This window comes from Rhinolophus hipposideros, assembly GCF_964194185.1.
Source record: "Rhinolophus hipposideros genome assembly, chromosome: 19".
Taxonomy (NCBI): domain Eukaryota; kingdom Metazoa; phylum Chordata; class Mammalia; order Chiroptera; family Rhinolophidae; genus Rhinolophus; species Rhinolophus hipposideros.
In genome coordinates, this window is record NC_138065.1 from 1,870,748 (window position 1) to 1,889,149 (window position 18,402).

The following is an 18,402-nucleotide window of genomic DNA, read 5'->3' on the forward strand; positions in this document are numbered from 1 at the left end:
ACTCCAGGTGATGTCAGAGCCCAGTGGAGAAGCGTCACCCCGAAAACAACTGAGAGGCAAACCAAGGGCAGCCAAGCACAAGGTGTAAAAGGAGCGCAAGGAGCAGGTGAAAGATGCGAGCTGGCCAGGAATGGGCTCCCAGAAGAAGTGAGAAAATGCCAGTGTGAGCCATTGGCGTCGCGCCGAGCCTGCTCCTGGGCACTTAGAAAACTTTGGCCTAAGCCTGTTTCCCTCTCCTGTCACCAGCCACTGCCCTCTCCAAGCACTTTCCCAGAGGCCAGGGAAAAGACCAGGTATCCCCTGTGTCACCTCGGCTCTCAGCTGCCCCCAGCCGTCCGGTTGCCCGGTTGTCACCACAGCTACCTGTTCTTTGGGCCTTGGTGATTGTCCTCTAGCCAATCCTTTAGTGACATCCAGCCCATCCTGGACTGCAGAGTACCTGAGCTACTCCCCTTTCACAAGACAAAGGAGGCTCATTAACTCCTAACAGCAACGGATGTCAGGTTATTGTGCTTCTGAAATCCTGTCACCTGCACCATGCTGATGTTAAGTAGGAAAAAACTGTGTCACTTCTTGCAGCCCTTTAATCCTCCCCATCAGCCCAGATCTGATGAGTACAATTCAGAGGCGATCTAAGTCTCCCTGCTGTCCCGCATTTACTCAGGATCCTGCCATATCAGTCACAACGAAGCAGTCAAGTCGCAGGACAGACGGAGGGGCACTTCTGAGAGTCGGGCTCCGTGGGGTCACGTCAGCCCTCCGGGAACGGTAAGGACTGACCTGGGCTTCCATAAGGGAGTCTCCTTCCTCTACCCCACAGCCTGTCCGGAAACCAACAGTCACACACACAGTCAACTCCCACACTTTATTGCGACAGGAGAAAGGAGGCCGACCCCCACCACAGGACACCCACCAGGGGTGTCTGGACTTCAGCACCTGGTACAGCACAAGGACACAATAAATACGTTAGGCGACATGGGATGGGGGGTCACAGCTGGCCCTTCATTGTAAGAGGCGTCCACTGTAGTGGCAGCGTCCACTTACATACCAAGAAGGGAGAGGGGGCTGGATGGCCGCTGTGCAGGGAGGAAGGGACGTTCCCTTATGCAGATGGGGAAGAGGCAAGATGGCATGGAGAGAGATTCCTTTGATATACTTGGAAGGGCACAGGAAGGAAGAGGCAGATTTATTTTACATATCAGCAGAAACGGATATGGGAGGCAAGTGTCACTTGGTGACACCCGGAGAATGCTGGGATGATCGGTTTACAGAGGCCATCCCATTCCCGGGTGACAGGAGGGAGCCAGGCGCAGGAGCGGAGGGTCCCGGGCCTAGAGAACAAGCGAGGTGTACCCCACGGGCACAAGCCCCTCCGCCCCACCCCGCCCGCAGCGCAGCCAGTCCTCATCCACAGTGGCGAGGACACGCAGCACTTCCCCACGCCGGAAGCTCAGCTGGTCAGGTCCTGCGGCCGAGTGGTCACAGAGCGTGCGGACTGCCCTGTGGGACCAGAGGGAGAGGCTGCGATGAAGTGCGCTGGGTGCCAGCCATGTCTCCCACTGTGTGGCGCGTCCCTTTCTGTTCAGCTCGGGGAACACTGATGGGCTCATGGGGACCATCTACCCCCAGGCAGATTCTCGGGGCCCCTGCGCTCCCGAGCTCCAGCCTGCTGCTTACCTGACACGGTTTACGTCTCTGGACTTCAGTTTAATGTGAGCAAAGTACATGACAGGCTGCAAACCATTCCTGCCTGTGCCCTCGATGCTGGCAGACAGCACCTGCCACCTGCCACCCAGCTGCTCCCAGCAACTCCAGTCGGTCGCCACCTGCTTGTACTCTGAACCCCTGCATATCCAGCCGCTCCTCCTGAATCGCAGGTACCCTCCCCGCACACAGCAGTCAGTGGTCCTTCCCAGGCTAAGCCCCCCAGTGGCTCCCACTGCCTCGGTGAAGTCCGGGCTCGTACCTCACCCTCTGGAGCCTCTGGCCGCCCGCTCACCATGCCAGCTGCCTCCCCTCCAGCCACAAGCGGCTGTGCACCCCCAGTTCCCCCTTAGCACACCTGGCCTCCACTTTCGCTTCCTGTTCATTCTGCCACATGTACACCCACACCATCCCTGAGTCCCCAAACCTGGGGAAGAAGCATGTCTCTGTGGCCCCAAAGGACTCAGCCTTCCTCTCCCAGAGTCTTTCCCACAGAATTTGCACGGCTGGTTTCCTCACTGGTAGCTTCACTGGACCACACGCTCCCTGAAGGCTGCGGCACCCCTCCCCTCACAGGATACTTGGCACATAGTGCTTGGACGTATTGCCAAATGAAAGACAAATCGAGAAGCCCAAATCCGTGGACAGAGAGCAATCAAAGGAAGCCAGACCCCAGAGTAGGCAGCCCCTGGTGCCAAAGTAGGACACCCCACTAAAGGGAAGCCCAAGCCTTCAGGGCACACATGTGGGCACATGCATGTCCATTGCCTGGGCCACAGGCTTTTCTAACATTGTGCTTAGTCGTACAACAACTGCCCTGTGGCATAACAAAGGGATAAATTACCCTCCGTACAGAGAGAAACGAAGGCTCAGAGATGACTGTCACACCAAGAGACAGCAAAGATGGAATGCAAACTGAACACTGCTGATGTCACAGCCCTCCCCTGTGCACGCGCACACGCTCCCACACGCACACCCAAACCCTCCTTACGTGTGGGTCTGCAGCGTGCTGGGTGCTGAGGCCTCGAGCTCCTCAGGAGAACAGGAAGTCTCAGGAGGTGCCCCCCACTTCACCAGAGCCAACACACTCACTGTGGGAGGCAGCCAGCTGGATGGTCTCCTGGAGGAAAGGACACAGTCACAGGTCACCCCGCCTCCAGAAAAAGAGCCCAAGAGCCCAGGGCTTTGCAGGAAGGACGAGGCTGAGGGGCCTAACCATGGCTCAGAAGAGGTCAGGAGTTGGTCACTGCCGAGCAGCAGCTGTGGGAGCCAGGTGGCTTTAGGGTCATTAGGGAGGTGACGACAAAGGTCTACAACACCGGCAATCACAAAGGGACCTGTGAGACCCAGAGGCTCCCTGCAGCGCCTGAAGCCACTAGAGCGCCAGCTGCGTCAGACCCCAGAGCAGAGTGCTGGGTACATTTCTATCTCCCGAAGGGACACAGTGGTTTTTTTGGCTGAGGGCCAAAATGGACAGTCATCACCTAGGTACCTACTTAACCATTCAAATGTAACCACTTCAGAATGGAGCCATTTTTAGCTCAAGGCTGTAGAAAAACACTGCCAACCTCTGACCTGAAGGACCCCTGTGGAGTTTCACAGTAGGATCCTCTGGGAGGGAGTCAGAGGTCATGGAAGGGCCCAGAATCCCATTACCTGGACTTCAGAGCTCCACCCGCCGATTCTGTGGGCGCTCCAAACAGTCTCCCCAGCCATATGCCTCTGCCTGGTGCCACATCCTCTGCGGGCTGCGCTCTCTCCTGGGCGCCCTCAGCCGCAGTCCCGGGCCGCCTGGATCCCCAGCGGGGAAGGGAGAAGCCCTCGGAGCCCCCAGAAGCGTAGACCCGGGAGGCCTGGGTCAGCTGTTCCCACCAGCCGCCTCGTGTGGGGGGACTTGAGGGAGCTGAAGGGCCTGGAGGGGTCGCCCCAGAAGCCCCACGAAGGCTCTGGGCCAGCCGGCCCCCCCAGTGCAGCATGGCTTGCACAGTCTGCTGCAGGGCTGGGGGCGAGCCCGGGGGGGCAGGGGCCGGCGGCGGGCCCGGGGGCAGCTGGTGGTGGTGCTCAAAGAGCAGGTCCAGGTGGAAGGTGAGCACCGACAGTGGCTGCAGCAGCAGCAGCAGCTCTGTGGACAGCGAAGGGCAGCCGCCCCGGGCCAGGGCGAAGAATCCGGTGGGCAGGTACAGGAGGGACAGCAGGCCTGGGGGAGAGCGGCCAGCATCAGCCCCGCCCTGCGCCCGCCCACCCAGGCCTGCGCAGGGCACTGGGGTGGACAGGGACATGGTGGGGACATGCAGACACATCCCTGCCCGCAAAGAACCAAGGCCGAGCGGGAGGCACACGTGGAACAAGTGGTGACAACTGAGTGATTGGAAGTGGCCTTGAGGGTCATGGGAGCAGAAGGGGGGTGGAGCCTCAGTGAAGGAGAACCCCAAGGATGAATGGAAGAAATGAGGGGGCAGGAGGGGCCTGTTCTAGGTGGAGGGAGGAAGCAGAAAGCAGAAAGGACTGGCAGGACCAGGGACAGGCCCAGACTTGGGGCAGGGGAAGGAGGCAGAGGCCGGATAAGGAAGACCTGCAGGTTACAGTGAGGACTTGGGTCTTTCCCCTCGGGGCTACGAGACTCCTTGAGTTTTAAGCGGAAGAGTAAGAAGATCTGAGACGCGGATTAAGATCATTCTGGCCTCAGTGGGGACCGGCAGAGCGGGTCCCTTTCCCTCCTCCCTCGTAGCCTAGCAACCCCATCCTCTCCCATTTGAGCTTCTAACCTGCATCTTCCTGGAGGCTGGAAAACCACAGCTCCAACTGCTTAGTGCTGGGGGGGGAAAGAAGGAAACAGGTTCAGGGGGGAGGACTCCAGCCCGCTCTGTGCAGAACGGCAGATGAGACTGGAAGAGCGGCCTTCTCTGGGAACAAGGGGCACCACTACTGTGTCCCACCCACCGCACCCCTGCCGTATGCAGGCTGTGGGAGGGGCGCCAGAAGGACGGCCACTCACTTGAGAAGGCCCAGAATGAAGGCATGGAAGCGGCTCCGGCTGCTGGTCAGTGGGGCCAGACGGCTGACCTGGTTATACAGGGTTCCAAGGGTCCGGGAGCTGGAGCCTGGGGACACGGGTACTGTCAGCCAGGCCCCAGCCCTGCCTCCGTGGCTGTCCCTGCCGTGTCACACTCACCCCCTTCACCTGGCTTCACCGATGCCTCCACCACGCTCCAGGGGCTGCTCCTGCGCTGCCCAGTGATGAGGTCCTTCTTGAAAGGCTTCAGCCCGTCGGCCACCAGGGCGTGGAGGGCTGGACAGAGGGTGGTCAGCACCAGGTGCCCCACATCTGGGCTCAGCCGACTGTCCCCCAACTGGGCCTGGAGGCAGCACAGTGGGTGTAGGTCCAGAGATACCTCCAGCCCCACCCCATCCAGGGCTACATTCCTCTCCTCACTCCCCAAAACCCTCCCACAGCCGCCTTCACCTTTTGAACCAAGTTCCGGGCCGCCCCGAAGTGCGAGATGATTTTATCCACTGAGGCGCTCACAGCTATCAGAAGACCTGGGAGCCGGGCAGGGAAGGAAGAAGTATCAAAGCCCCCTGTCCCTCGGGGCACACCCAAGGGACTTGGAGAGACGGTTCATGCCATCTGACAATGAGAGGCGAGGGCCGAACGGAGGTGAGGGCAGCTGATTCCGAAGCCAGGGGCAGGAGGTCCTACCTTTCTTCTGCTCCTGCAGCTGGCCAGTCCCACTCTGGGCTTCTGCCATCCACAGTCGCTGGGCCCCGGGGACACCGGCGAAAGACCAGGAACTACGGACTGGAGGAAGGGAAGAACGCGGTGACACTTACCAAGGGTTACCCCAGGACTCCAGGCTTCCGCACAGGTCACCTCCAGCGAGTCCACAGCGCCCCCGCCCTTGAAGAGTCTTGGGAGAGGGGACGCAGGGCTCGGTAGAGCACGGGGCAGGTGGACCCGGGCCCCCGGAGTGAAATCCTGCTCAGATCCCGGCACTCGCCGCCCCTTCCCCGTTCCCATTCCCTTGGGGCCGAGCTCCCACCTCCGTGATCCCGGAAGTCCTGGCGCGGGGACCGCCGCGCTCACCGCCCGCCCGCCCGCCCGACTAGGGCCTGGAGGGCGGGAGATGACAGGCCGAGGGGAGGGGCACCCTGCGCCCGCTCCAGGCCCTCGTCCCGCCCGCCGAGACCCAGGGTGCACGTGGGGAGACTCGACCAATGGAAAGACAGACAGACGGGAATGGGAGGAGAGAGGGAAGGAGAGGAGACCCGAGGACGGCGAGGCTGGAAGGCGCCGGGAAGGGGAACCCCGGGTCTTCGCCAGCATTCGGCGGAGGCTGCCCATGTGGGGCTGGCCGCACGGGGAAGGCGTGCCCAGGACCGCTTGGGCCCAGGTGGGCGCCAGGCCCTAACTGCACCGGTCAGGGAATCCACAGACTGTGCGACCCAAGGTCCCTAACAATGGACTTGCTGGGACCCCCCTTAAACTCTGTGGAAGCTGCACAAGCCCACTTCCACTCCGCCCGGGCCTCGAGGGAGAGGGGCAACCTTCCCCCAACACAGGAACCTGGCCAGACTCCCCAGAACCAATGAACTTGCTAGGAATCGGCCCGGGGTCAAAGGGCGGGGCCGAGCCGGGTAACCCGGGGGGGGGGAACTGGATCAGAGGCCTGGGCGGGGCTTAGCAGTGGGTGGGGCGGCCTGGGGGCGTGGCCTGCGGGCCGGCCCGTGTCCGTCTTACGTAGCCTGGGCGGAGGCGGTGGGCTCCTGGTCCGGCGAGGGGCCTTCGGCGGACGAGGTGGCGGTGACAGCGTGGGGGCAGGTACCTGGCGGGATGGGGGAGCCGCGGCAGGGAAGGTGCTACTTCTGGGAAACAGCGGGGACAGCAGCAGTGCCAGCTCGGGGCTGGCCAGGCAGGGCAGGGCCCCCCGAGCCGGAGGCGAATAGGCTCCCACTGGGGACAGGCGGACAGGCAGCAGCTGCTTCTCTGGGGGACTCGGCGCCCCCAGCAGCCGCAGCCCGGCGCCGGGCCAGCCGGCCAGAGGCGCCAGGAGCAGAGACCCAGCTGAGCCCGCGCCCCCACCCTCCAACAGGGGGCGCCCGTCGGCCGAGAACCGGAAAACCAAGGGCCGAGGGAGCAGGAGGGGACGGGCTGCAGGCGGGATTGGCGGGGCAGGTGCGGAGGGGAGGGAGGGCAGCGGGACCGGCAGCCAGGCAAGGAGGGGCGGGAGAAAGAGGGAGCAAAGAGTTAGTCCCGTAACCCAACGACCCACCCGGTTTCCCTTTCCCGGAGCGCTCCCTGGTAAGGGGACGGGAAGGATGGGTAACACAGAATGGAGGGGAGACGGGGGGCGGGTAGTAAGCTTTGGAGGCAGGGGCGAGGCCGAAGCCCGGCCCTTCTCTGGCTTCCTCCGGCGGCCTCTTACCCTCCAGGCCGGCCTGCGCGCCGGGCTCGTCCGGCTCCTTCGCGGCCGGGGCCTCCTCGCCAGCCGCGGGGCTCACCGCCCTGCCCTCCTCCGGCTGCCCCTCGGCTATGGGCTGCAGGCCGGGTCGGTTCTTCTTCCTCCGCGGAGGGACGGGCGGGGGTGGGGGCCGGGGCGGGACCAAGGCCCAGCCAGCTGGGGGGTCTCGGGGCGGGAGTGGCGGGGGCGGGGCCCGGCTTCGGGACCGGAGTTCCTTGAAGGTGGTGACTTCCCGGGGAGGCGCCGGAGAGCCGCCCAGCGACCCGGTGGGGGGCTGCTCGGTGTCGGGCGAGAAGACTATGAGCCAGTCACTGCGGTCTTTCTTGGCCTGTGGCACGAGGGGCAGCCCCGGGCCCCGCTTGCGCTTCTGGGCCAGCTCGTGGAAGGACGTGATTGTCCGGTGGGGCACCGGCTCCTCGTTGACGTCACTTCTCCATCCCCCATCAATTTTCCCTGCATCTGTTTTCAAGCCAGAAGCAGATATTCCTGCGTTGGTTTTCCAGCCGGGGTCGAATTTTCCAGGTTCAGTTTTCCAACTAGAGTTGGTATTCGCATTGATTTTCCAACCAGAGTTATTGTTGTCGGTGATTTTCCAGCCAGTTTCAGTTTTCTCTGTGTCAATTTTCCAAATGGGGTTGATTTTCCAACTGGGTTCGGTTTTCCCAACGTCGATCTTCCCGTCATCCACCTCCGGGAGCTCGGCGGTAGGGAGGTCCTGCTCGTCACCCTCATCCTCTTCCTCTAGCCCTGGAGAAGGCAGGTCCTGGCCAGTGGTCAGGGCGTTGCAGTTGGAGTCCAGGCCAGGGCCGGGTGCGGAGGAAGCCCCGGAGCAGGAATCAGGAGAACAGCAGAAGCTGTCGGGAGAGCAGGCGCCAGGGCCTGCGGAAGCCAGTGGGGAGCCCTGCTCCACAGGGATGATGTTAGGCTGCGGGTGGGCATCTTGGTCGCCAGGGAGGTCCCGCGAGTAGACTGAGATGGGGGACTCGTCAGGGCTGAGATCTGAGCAGGAGCTGAGAGAGGACGAGCAGCCCGGGTCCGAGGGAGAGGCAGCCCCCTCTTCCTCCTGTGCTGGGTCCTGCCGGGTTTCTAGGCCGGGCCCGTGGTCCTGGCAGCATCGGCAGGGCACGGCTGGGCTGTTGGAATTGGCGTCCACCAGGGTCCCGCTGCAGGGACCCCGCCTCTCCTTGCCCCCGGTGTCCCCTGGGGGCGGGGAAGTGCTCAAGGGCCCCTCGCGTAGCTCAGGACGGCGGGACAAGTGCAGGCCCAGAGATACATGCTGGAGGTGGATGTGGTTGAGGTTGCAGAGCAAAGCCCTCTGAGGGGACAGCATGGTGCCGGCGGCGACGGGGAGGCCTCTAGAGAATCAGGAACGCCGGGCCTCGCACATCCGCCTACCTGGCAACCGCCGGTACAGACCTAGAAGACGGGGATGGTGAACCCCAGGTGAGGGCGCGTGGGCGGGAAGGACGCCGAGGTGACTGACGGCTGCAGCTCGCCCGGGAAGTCTGCTTGGGGAGATATTCAAATGAGATGCAAATGACCATCCACTGGCCTTTGGTTTCCTCTGCAGTGTTTGCAGGTGAAGTCGAATGTAACCCCCCGGGAATGGGGCGGGGAGGATCAGAGTGCGGCTGCGCCCTGGATCTCCGTGGACGTGTGGGGGCTTGAGAAAGGATGCGGCCCAGAATGGACCCTGGGTCCTCTCTGCCGCAATCACTCCCAGAGGAAACGGCCAAGGGAGGCCCCGCCCAGATGCTCTGAAAAGCTGGGCGGACGGAGGCGCGTCTGGCTGGTTAACGCAGGAAAGGGGTTGGCGTGGGGGGAAGGACCGAGCAGCCGCCAGCCTGTCAGGCCTGCCCGCAGACCCCGAAGGCCTCCAGCCTACAGGCGAGGTGCACCTACACCCCGCTGGAACCCCCGCGTGTCGGTCCATTCTCTCTGCACTTGTCCATCACCCGGCCACCACCCCACCCCTATTCATTTTTACGACTCCCTCTTGCCCCACCCCGCATTCCCGATCCATTCATTTACACCCCAAGCCGACCTCCTCACCGCGGTCCTCCTGCAACCTCTCGGGCCTTGGACTCCTCTGGCTCCCCCGGACCCGCCAGGTCTCCGCGCAGACCGGAGGGGAGGGGCACCGGGACAACCCACAGCGCTGCGCAGCCGCGCCCCTTCACGCATGGGCGGGGCGGGGCTCTGACCCAGCCCCCAGCACTTGACGTCTTGCTTGTGTCACCCACCCAGGCGCATCTAGCAGTCTTGGGGATGTCCTCCGGGATCTGGGAGGCAAGGCCAGCAGTCCTGGCTTCCGTGCGGCCACCCTCCCCCACCCCCGGCCTAACCACTGGCCAGAGCTGCGCCCCTGGCTGGTACAGACAGTAAGAGCCCCAAGGTTAATATAGCGGGTCCTAGGATGGCACGGTCCATCCACCCTCGCTTCCTATGCCATTGAGGAAAAATCCCGTCCGGCCTGGGTCGGCTGTGTGGAGTTGGCACGTGCTCCCAGTCTGTGTGGGTTTTTTCCGGGGACTCCGGTTTCCTCCCACATCCCAAAGATGCGCACGGTTAGGTGACCCTGCGTAGGCGCGTGTCCATTGTCCCCTCTGAGTGAGTGTGGGTATGGGTGTGAACGAGCCTTGCGAGGGTGTCCAGGGTCAGTTCCCACCACCCCCGCGACCCCCAACAGGATGAAGCAGATTGGAAAATAATCTTGCTTTTAGTCATCTTTCTTAGATGTATGTGTAGCTCACGTTTATTTCAGTGTTTAATATTAGAAGTGTCTTGGGTCTTTGTTTAGAAGTTTGGTGTTTTTTTGACCAGAAATGTATGGTGGGAACTTAAGGCTTGTTTTTTTATCAATCAGCCAGAGCTCAGACTGGAGTCGGTCCGTGTCCCTTCCCAAGAGCCGGTGGCGGGTCAGCAGACTGGCGGGTTGACTTTGCGCCCCCTCCCGGCCTGGCAGCCTCGAGTTCACTTTTTCCGCTTGTAGATCTTCTGTGCTAGCCTCAGGAAGATGGCTGGGGGCAGCGGCGAGGCACACTGCTCGATGAGAGCCACCAGGCGGTTGTAACTGTCCTGCTCATACTGCGCGAACACAGCTGGCAGGTCCATGTCCTCGTACAGCGCCTTCACCTGGGCCACCTTCTCGGCCTCCTTCCGCCCGTAATTCTCCTGCAAGGGGTTGGAGGCAGGAAGACGGGCTGAGCCTTCCCGAAGCACCCCCAGGCCCCGACCGTGCCCCTCCGATGTCAGTGTCTCTGATCCTGAACTCCCTCCGCCCCGTCCCAGTGCTCAGCCCTCGCTTCCTCTCCCCAGGGTCTCTGAACCCAGGTACTGTTGACATTTGTGGCCAGGTCACTGTGTCGTGGGGACCGATGCGCATAGTAAGGTGTGTGGCCATCTTCCTGCCCTCCCGCCATCACTAGGTGCCTGTAGCCCATGCACACTCTCAAGTTGTGACGAGAGAAGTGTTGATGCTCCCAAATGTCCCATGCGGTGAGAACCAGAGCCGCCTTTCTTGTCGGCTCGGGACCCACAGTCCCTCCAGCACCTGCAGAATCTGCTGCTGCCCCGGAGAGGCCCGGAGCAGACACTGGACCACCAGCCAGCTGCATTTGTTGTCCTGGATGTCAGTGCCAATCTTGCCCGTCACACTGGGGTCCCCAAAGAGGTCAAGGTAGTCATCCTGGGCAGGGAACAGAAAAGGGGGTGAAGAGGCTCCAGGGCAGGGAAGGAGGAGAGCCAGTGCCTCGCGCCTTCTTACCTGAACCTGAAAGAACTCTCCAATCTCCAGCAGGATCTTCTTGGCAGTGCTGTGCTCCTTCTCCCCGTCAATGCCCGCCTGGCGAGGGGTGAGGAAACCTATCACCAGAGCTGCCTTCGCCTTCCTGTGCAGCCCCCGAATCTTCTCTCCTTTCAGACACCCCGGCCTCCTCATGCTCCAACCTCTACCCCACCCATTTTTAGCTAGGCCTTCCTAGACATCATAGCAGAGATCAAGCCATTGTGGGTGCCCTCGGACTGTCTGTTCTTTCACGAGGATGTCCCTGGGTCACATTGATCCTTCTTCCTAACCTCTTGGCTCCCTCCAACTTCTTTCAGGATGAAAAGGAAAGTTGGAGAAGCAAGGGCAGGGAAGGCCATGAATACCACTGCCGCCCGTGAATGCCGCCTGAATTCTCTCCTCCTCCACAGGCAGATGGAGGATTTCTTGTTCCCCTGTGATGGGCCGACCACTTTCATACCACATGCCTCAGTGAACCTTTACAACAATCCTGTGAGGTGGGGATTCTGTCCTCTTACGGCTGAGGACACGGACTCAGAGAATACCCAACTTGCTCAAGGTCACTGCCACCAGTGGGGCACCACTGTCCGAAGTTGTGTGCTCTGCACCCACCTGAGTGGGCAGCGAGGGGTGAGGCACTCACCATGTACATGGCTGCGGCTACAGGGAGGTAGAAGGAGTAGAAAGCTGTCTTGTACTTGACGATAGATTTGTACCTGAGTAGGGGGAGAACAGACTCCTCAGAAGGGGAAGGCTCACTGGTGCCCCCTCACTGCACAGGTCGGGTTCCCACTGTCCCTCACCTCTTTTCAGTGAACTTGCTGAGATCCAAGTTGCCCTGGGGGGCTGTGATCAGGTCCAGGGTCTGTCCAATCTCAGTCTGATAGCAACTCTTAAGGAGGAGAATGGCCTATGAGCCAGGCTGTCTCCAGGGCTGGGGAGCCCTGGAATCCTGGGGCCCACATCCCACAGCAGCTGACAACCGGCCAGAGGCAGAAAGGCAGCAACAGTGAGAACGCACCCCAACTCAAGGCCCACATTCCTACACACATGCAGCCCGTTAGCACTCCCGCCAGTCACACAGGGAGAGCACCCTGCGGTGGCCACCACCTCTCCCACCCTCGCCAACTCCCTTGCAGTCTTCCTCTTCCGGGCAGGCCTGGGCCTCCTACACCGTGAACCCAGCTAGATGAGGACAGATGGGCTGCAGGGGTCGAGGCTACCGGCGCGGCCGGGCTGGCGCCCTGGTCTGCAGCCCACCTGCAGGAAGAGCTCGATCAGGTCCAGGTAATAGGGCTGCTCCCGGCAGTAGAACTTCAGCAGTCGGTAGATACATGCTTCCAGAAGAATCGCGTCATTCACAGCGTCCAGACCTATGCCTGGCTGTCGGGCAGAGAGGAGGAAAGCAGGCAGGCAGTCTCAGCGCAGACTGACCAAGAGCCTGTCACTCTGGACACCTCGACAGGCTGTGCCCACCTCCCTGTGGCCTGTTCCTGAGCCACGTTACCTTCCGATACCAGCAGCTCTTCCCCCGTCGGGTGAGGGACCCATCCATGATGTCGTCGGACACCAGGAAGAAGGCTTGGAGCTGGGAAGAGAAGGAAGAGTGGAGTGCAGCCCTCGGGGCTCTTGGTCACACCGCCCCGCCCACCAGCCACACAGCTGGTCCTCGAGAATCACTAAGCGGGGAAGGAAGGTCAGAGTGGGGAGGCCAAGGGCTCGTTCTGGGCTCTGGGACTTCAGCAAGTTATGTGACCTCTTAGACTCACACTTCCCAACTATAAATGACACTGAAACACCTGTTTTCAGACTAAGAGACTATGACAGATCTGTGACATCTCCAGACAAGCAGCCTCAGACGGCCCCTGGCATCCGGGAGGCAATGGAACTGCTTCACCTACTGGACTCTTGCCAAAAACGTCAGTGATGCTTACAGTAAGACTTCTTCGTGCAACCTGACTTTGCATGGCTTCTGAAACAAAAGGCTGTTCCCAGGTTGTCCCCAGGCAGCTGACACACGCCACCTGCCAGGAGCGAAGCCCCCTTCAGGAAGCTCACCTGGGGCTGCAGGTCTAATGGGACTGAACTCAGAGTGACTCCTGGGGGCTTGCAGCCGTGGCTCCTGAACCCCAGAAAGCTCTCCCGCTCCGAGTGCCAGCCCCTGGAAGGCCCCTGAATGTGCTGGTTTCGCCACTAGACTGGACTCCTCGGAGGAAGGGACGTTCCCAGAGCTGGCAAAGCACTTGTCCCAGAGTGGCTGTGTCATAAATGCTCGGCCAATAAATAAATAAGTGAAATGCCGTCATGTTCCCCACGGTGATTCTTGCTGTCAGGCTCTAGATTCTAGCTCTTTAAAACAGCTTTTCAAGACATGGTTTTTAAATCTTCACCCCATCCTGATGTGTGCGCTCTGGTGGGTCTGTACTGCTCAGAGGAAGCACCAGACACGGCCCAGGGGCCCAGGTAAAGCAAAAAGGGCCGTTCCCATCATCCCAGGCCGCGTGCTTGGGGAAGGGGGCTCCATCTGCACCTCGACCGATTCCCGCACCTTGGTGTGGGGCCTGGGCTTTCCACAGGGGACACATGCTTTATTTACATTGTGTTTGGAGCGACATGGTCCTTTTGAAGCCACTGGTGCTTTCAACCAGCACCACCCAACCACGACTCTCCAAAAGGCCCCCACGCTACGGCCCCCCTCATTCTCCTCTGTCCCCCAGCAGTGATTCTGACCCAACTGCACAATTTATTAGGAGCACTTTAAAAAAACACCAGTGCCCAGGTCCCACCCCAGATCAATTAACTGAGAACTCTCTAGGGTTGTTCGTGTTTTAAGTCTTCTCAGGTATGTACCACAGTAGGAGGTACTGGGAAACAGCACACTGCCTGTGTCCCATCCTTACCGAATGGTTAGCCTGACTGTTATCATGAGGAAATAGACAAATCCAGACTGGGTGACGAGCCACTCTACCAAACTACTGGCCTAGACTTCAAAAAAAAGGTCAATTATGATGGAGGGACTATTCTAGATTAAAGATGGAAGAAAAACTACCAAATACACTGCATCGTGATTGGATCCTGGATGTTAAAAAAGAAACTACCTGTAATGTACATTTTGGGGGCATTAGGAATATTTAAATACAGGCTACACATTAGATAAGATTGTATCAGTGTTAAACATTTTAGATGTTGCTATGGTCTGACTGGATCCCCCCAAATTCATGTGTTGGAATCCTGCCCATCAAGGATGATGGCATTGGGAGGCGGGGGCCTGGGGGAGGTGATGGGTCACGACAATGGAACCCTCGTGAAGGGATTTGAGTCTTTTTTTTTTTTTTTAAGGAGGGTGCAGCTCACTTAAGGAGTGACCCGTGTGGGGATCGAATCGGAAACCTTGGTGCTACCAGCACCAAGCTCTAACCAACTGAGCTAGCCCGTCAGTGCCTGGGATTCCAGTCTGTAAGAGACCCCACAGAGCTGCCTGGCCACACCCACCACAGAAGACACAGCGAGCAGGTGCCAGCTCTGAACCAGGAAGCCGGCCTCACCCCACCCCCCCCACGCTGGTGCCTTGACCGTGGACGTCCCAGCCTCCAGAACGGTGAGAACCAAATTTCTGCTGTTTATAAACCACTTAGTCCCGGTATTTTCTTGCAGCAGCCCACACAGCTTAAGGCAGCTGTGATAAAGGTACTGTGGTTAGATAGGCAAATATCCTTGTTTTTAGGAGGTAAATGCTGACATAGAAAAAATGAGAGGTTGAAGGAGAGGAGGCAGAAGTAGAAAGACAACAGAAGCAGAGATTAGAACTAAAATTGCCCAAGGAAAAACGACGGTGGACAGCTCAAATGGCACCTGGAACATGTGATAGCATTCCAGCCGTGTTTTCAAACAAAAAAACACCACTCCCAGGTGACCCCAGGTGCCGGCAGGGTTGACAACTGACTCTACAGGTGAGCTGCTGGCCCTCCAGTCTCCCTTTCCATGGCCGCGCAGCTCTGCTCCTCTCCTCCACCCTTCCTTCCTTCTTCACCTGTCGCCTCAGTGTTTATGAGCATCTCAGCCCATCCTGATTCCTACAGGGACCCTCTGTCCCCCGCGGCCCTGTCCCTCAGGGATGCCATGGTCCCTTTACCTCCTGAAGGCAAATTCCCTTCTCCAGCCCCATGTCACAAGCGCGTCTGGAATTTTCTACACCCACGGGACAGACAGCTCTACCAGCTCCAGCAGGACCCCGAGTGCCGTGCTGCTCCCTCTGATCTCGTCACCACTCCCTCTGGAGCCAGTGGCTCCTTTCCTGGGCGAAGCACCTCAGTACCACCCATCATCCACCAAATCCTGAGCAGCTCATTGCCACGCTTCAGGGCATGGCACCCTCCCAGGATTCCCTGCCTCCATCACTAATGAAAGCTTGAGGCCAGGCCACCAACTATCAGTGGGCTGCCTGTTTCTGATCTCTGCTCTAGAATAATCTTCTGGCAGAATTCTGTCCCTTTGCTCAGAGGAGAGGTGACACCTCTATGCCCAGTTCCAAGGCCCTGGCCCACAGGAAACCTGCAGGTGAACTATGTACCTACTGGCAAGAGTGTCTGTTAGCCTGTAGGTAATTCACTGTGTAAATTCGGCCACAGCACACAAGAGGCACAGAAATACAAATGACCCAGAAACGAGTTTCAGGCCCATCCCTCCCGTTCCCACCCAGGGCACCCCCACCAGGAAAGCTCTTCTTCCCCGGCCCTTTCTCCACCCCTCTCACCAGTTCCACACACCAGCCCACAGTCAGGGCCCGCTGAAGACTGTCAGCATCCAGCTCTCTCGGCTCCACCAGCGCCTGAAGTGTTACCAGCACCGTCAAACCCCGCTGGTACTTGCCTCCGATGGCATTGTACTCCAGGACCTGGGGGACAAGGGCAGAGGTACAGGCCATCAGCCTCCACAGAGCAGCTTCTCGTCCTTCCCTCTCCTATTTCCAACCGCAACTCCGCCTCCAGGGAGCCTCCGGAATTGCTCCTCTCTTGGTCACTTCCCCCAAGCCCTGGAACGCAGCTAGAGGAGGTCCCCAGCCCCAGGCTCTCTCTGTAAATTCATTGAAGTGCTCAGCAAACAATAGTGCAACATGAAAATCCACTCCCAAGCCCAAGGCAGGGATTGAACCCGGGAGCTGGCGTGCTCAGGTCTGTCTTCCTCTGGTGCCAGCCCCGTCCGAGACTTGCCCGCACATCCCAGACCCCCTTTCCCAGCCACTTCCTCCTACCCACAGTTCAACCTTTCTGCAAATGAAAAGCCTCCCTCACTGTATTAAAGACAAGCCTTGCCCCCAAAGTTAGTCAGAGGAGAGCTTGCAGGGGACCCGGATTGGGGGACCCAACTCCCACTCCCCCAATGGTATCTCCTGCTAGAGCCCCTCATTTGCCATCTGCTGCTCTGCTGACAACCTGATCAAATTCAGTGGGAAGACTTTCCTTTTAATCTCCATCCCAGTGTACACAAACCTCCTCCTTTTCCTTGGTTCCCCTCAGGCAAATGAGACAGCATTTATAAAAAGAATTAGTAGACGCTCCAAAAGAAGCCAAGTATTAGGCAACATAAGTACCCCAGCAACAGTTCCTGTCCCAGAGCAGGGTTTCTGATGGTACACGCACGCTTCACTGAGGAGGCTCAGACCGCCTTCATCCCTGGTCCCTGCCGACGTGGCACCTTAGGACTTCCTTCCTCCACCAAATCAAAAACTCAGGGCTTCAGGAACTTCATGCCCAGGGGCCTCCGCCCATGCAAAGCAGTTTGGATGACCCGCCAGGAATGATGGCATAGGCCCCTCCACAGCTGACCTGGAGTCACTCAGGTAAAAGCCTGCCCTCACTCCTGTGCAAAGCTCCCCCAAAACCACAGCTGGATCCCACATATACAGAGTGAGCGAAGGTTCACTCCCTCAGATTGCAAACCCCTCACCTCCCGGAGTCGGGTGACAGCATCTCCCGTGTCTGGACACTTCATGTCATCTTCAGTCAGCACCTTGACAATCTGGGGGAAGTGCTGGAGGAACTTCTCCCTTTCTTGATCATAAACATCCAATTTCTGGTCTCCATTCATTCTGAGGGAGGAGTAAAGTGCTCTGAGGAGAAGGGGGACAAATCAGAAACCTGATCAGCCGCTGCCTCCCCAAGACCCCTCGCACCCACTACACTCACCGACGCTCCTCTGTCCACGCTTGGCACCAGCAGCGGCCACTGTGCCAGGCGCCCAGGACTGAGCCCCTGTACACCAGGGAGGGCTGCCGAAGGGGACCCAGCCACCTCTCCAGGGACACCCAGCAGGGGGCTGGCAGCAGGAAGACCCCCACAGATCTCAGCCAGCGGGACAGGGGCATCATGGGGGGTGGCATAGGGAGGAGGCACCGAGCACTGCAGGGGCAAGCACCAAAGGCAGATACAAGGTGGCAGCTCCCCAGGTCGCCCCCCAGCCTTTGACTTCCAGGCCCTGGCCACGGCCTCTTCTGGAATGAGCTTAGGGGAATTAACAGAAAGGAACCGCAGGGAACACAAAGTATGACTGAGTGACCGACTCAGTGCCACCTAATTTCATCCTCAACTGCCAGCTCCTCCTCCAGGGAGCCTCTGAAATTACCACTCTCTTGGCTTCTTCCCCCAGGTGGCGGAGCACAGCGAGAAAGGTCCAGGGTAAAGTACCTCAGGACTAGGGGGAGTAAATCACCCTATTTCAGAGCTCAAAGTGAGGTTCTGGGAGGGGGGGAAAGACGTCGGCAGCGGCGGCGCCAAATCTAGAACCCAGGTCTGCCCGGTAGGCGGGAGCAGGGGTCCAGGCTGAGATGCCCCGAGAAGAGCAGAACTGCAGCCAGAAGCCCGGGTGCTACGTCCGTGCAGCCTGGGGTTACGACACCGGGCATCCGAGCCCCAAAGGTGGCTCTGGGTCTGCGGACACGGCCCCGGAGCAACAGTGGGCGAGTGAGGAGGGTTCGCAGCAGAAGAGCAACCCAGGTTTGGGCATTTTGGGGGTGCCAGGAAAGCACGGCAGACCTCGGGCGTCTCCGTACATCCAGAGGCGCAGCCAAAAGCGGGGACCTCCGACACAGCACACCGGGCCTGTGCCTCAAAGTATCACGACAAAGGTAAGGCCGAGTCTCTGTACCCTGCCTCCCGTCCCGGCCCCCAAACCTCTCACCTGCTCCCGGATGCCGGTTCTCAGTCCGGATGGCTGGCGAACTAGTTCTAAAAGCTATGCCCGCGCTCAGCTCAGCTCCCTGGGTCTCGTAGTTCTCGATCCTTTTTCACTGTTGGAGGAAACGCTTCATTGGACTACAATTCCCGGCATGCTGCGCGAGGGACAGAGCTGACACGATCCGGCGTAGGCTGGTGGGTGGGACCAAGCCACGCTGATTGGCTGCTTCTCCTCGTAAGAGCATGGGGCCTTTTAATGAACAGCCAATAGAAGGGCTGC

General features: G+C 59.7%; 2 protein-coding genes across 11 annotated transcripts; both read right to left on the reverse strand.

Annotated features, from left to right (window-relative positions):
• Positions 1-850: 850 nt before the first annotated feature.
• Positions 851-9,336, reverse strand: RUSC1 (RUN and SH3 domain containing 1). 7 transcript variants are annotated; one of them, XM_081026228.1, is made up of 11 exons: positions 9,208-9,336; positions 7,128-8,579; positions 6,443-6,853; positions 5,405-5,503; positions 5,168-5,244; positions 4,886-5,060; positions 4,700-4,805; positions 4,470-4,516; positions 3,361-3,901; positions 2,696-2,824; positions 851-1,500 (listed from the first exon to the last, which is right to left on the reverse strand). In XM_081026228.1, exons 2-11 carry the CDS (start codon positions 8,491-8,493, stop codon positions 1,332-1,334), a joined length of 3,120 nt encoding a protein of 1,039 aa, XP_080882354.1. In that variant the 5' UTR covers positions 8,494-8,579; positions 9,208-9,336; the 3' UTR covers positions 851-1,331. The 7 variants fall into 7 exon arrangements, with proteins under 7 accessions (XP_080882354.1, XP_080882351.1, XP_080882353.1 ...); XM_081026225.1 differs by having other exon boundaries at positions 4,877-5,060; XM_081026227.1 differs by having other exon boundaries at positions 4,877-5,060; positions 9,216-9,299.
• A 548-nt stretch (positions 9,337-9,884) lies between these two features.
• Positions 9,885-18,257, reverse strand: FDPS (farnesyl diphosphate synthase). 4 transcript variants are annotated; one of them, XM_081026233.1, is made up of 11 exons: positions 18,127-18,153; positions 17,136-17,348; positions 16,897-17,059; positions 15,704-15,844; positions 12,458-12,538; positions 12,211-12,333; positions 11,754-11,842; positions 11,594-11,666; positions 10,930-11,007; positions 10,717-10,851; positions 9,888-10,337 (listed from the first exon to the last, which is right to left on the reverse strand). In XM_081026233.1, the coding sequence occupies exons 2-11, from the start codon at positions 17,327-17,329 to the stop codon at positions 10,137-10,139; spliced, it is 1,278 nt and encodes a 425-aa protein (XP_080882359.1). In that variant the 5' UTR covers positions 17,330-17,348; positions 18,127-18,153; the 3' UTR covers positions 9,888-10,136. The 4 variants fall into 4 exon arrangements, with proteins under 4 accessions (XP_080882360.1, XP_080882359.1, XP_080882361.1 ...); XM_081026234.1 differs by lacking the exon at positions 17,136-17,348 and having other exon boundaries at positions 9,885-10,337; positions 18,127-18,257; XM_081026235.1 differs by lacking the exon at positions 17,136-17,348 and having other exon boundaries at positions 16,897-17,038.
• Positions 18,258-18,402: the final 145 nt, after the last annotated feature.

Bases quoted from the DNA above. Each gene is read 5' to 3' on its own strand.
- RUSC1 (XM_081026225.1), bottom strand. From the start codon at position 8,493: ATGCTGTCCCCTCAGAGGGCTTTGCTCTGCAACCTCAACCACATCCAC. The intron at 5,245-5,404 runs GTAGGACCTCCT...CCCGGCTCCCAG, and splicing joins GCTGCAGGAGCAGAAGAAAG to GTCTTCTGATAGCTGTGAGC. The intron at 3,902-4,469 runs GTTAGAAGCTCA...GCTCTCCCCCAG, and splicing joins CAGCCTCCAGGAAGATGCAG to GCCTGCTGTCCCTCCTGTAC.
- FDPS (XM_081026233.1), bottom strand. From the start codon at position 17,329: ATGCCACCCCCCATGATGCCCCTGTCCCGCTGGCTGAGATCTGTGGGG. The intron at 17,060-17,135 runs GTGAGTGTAGTG...CCTTCTCCTCAG, and splicing joins GCGTGGACAGAGGAGCGTCG to AGCACTTTACTCCTCCCTCA. The intron at 15,845-16,896 runs GTGAGGGGTTTG...CTTGTCCCCCAG, and splicing joins CTGTCACCCGACTCCGGGAG to GTCCTGGAGTACAATGCCAT.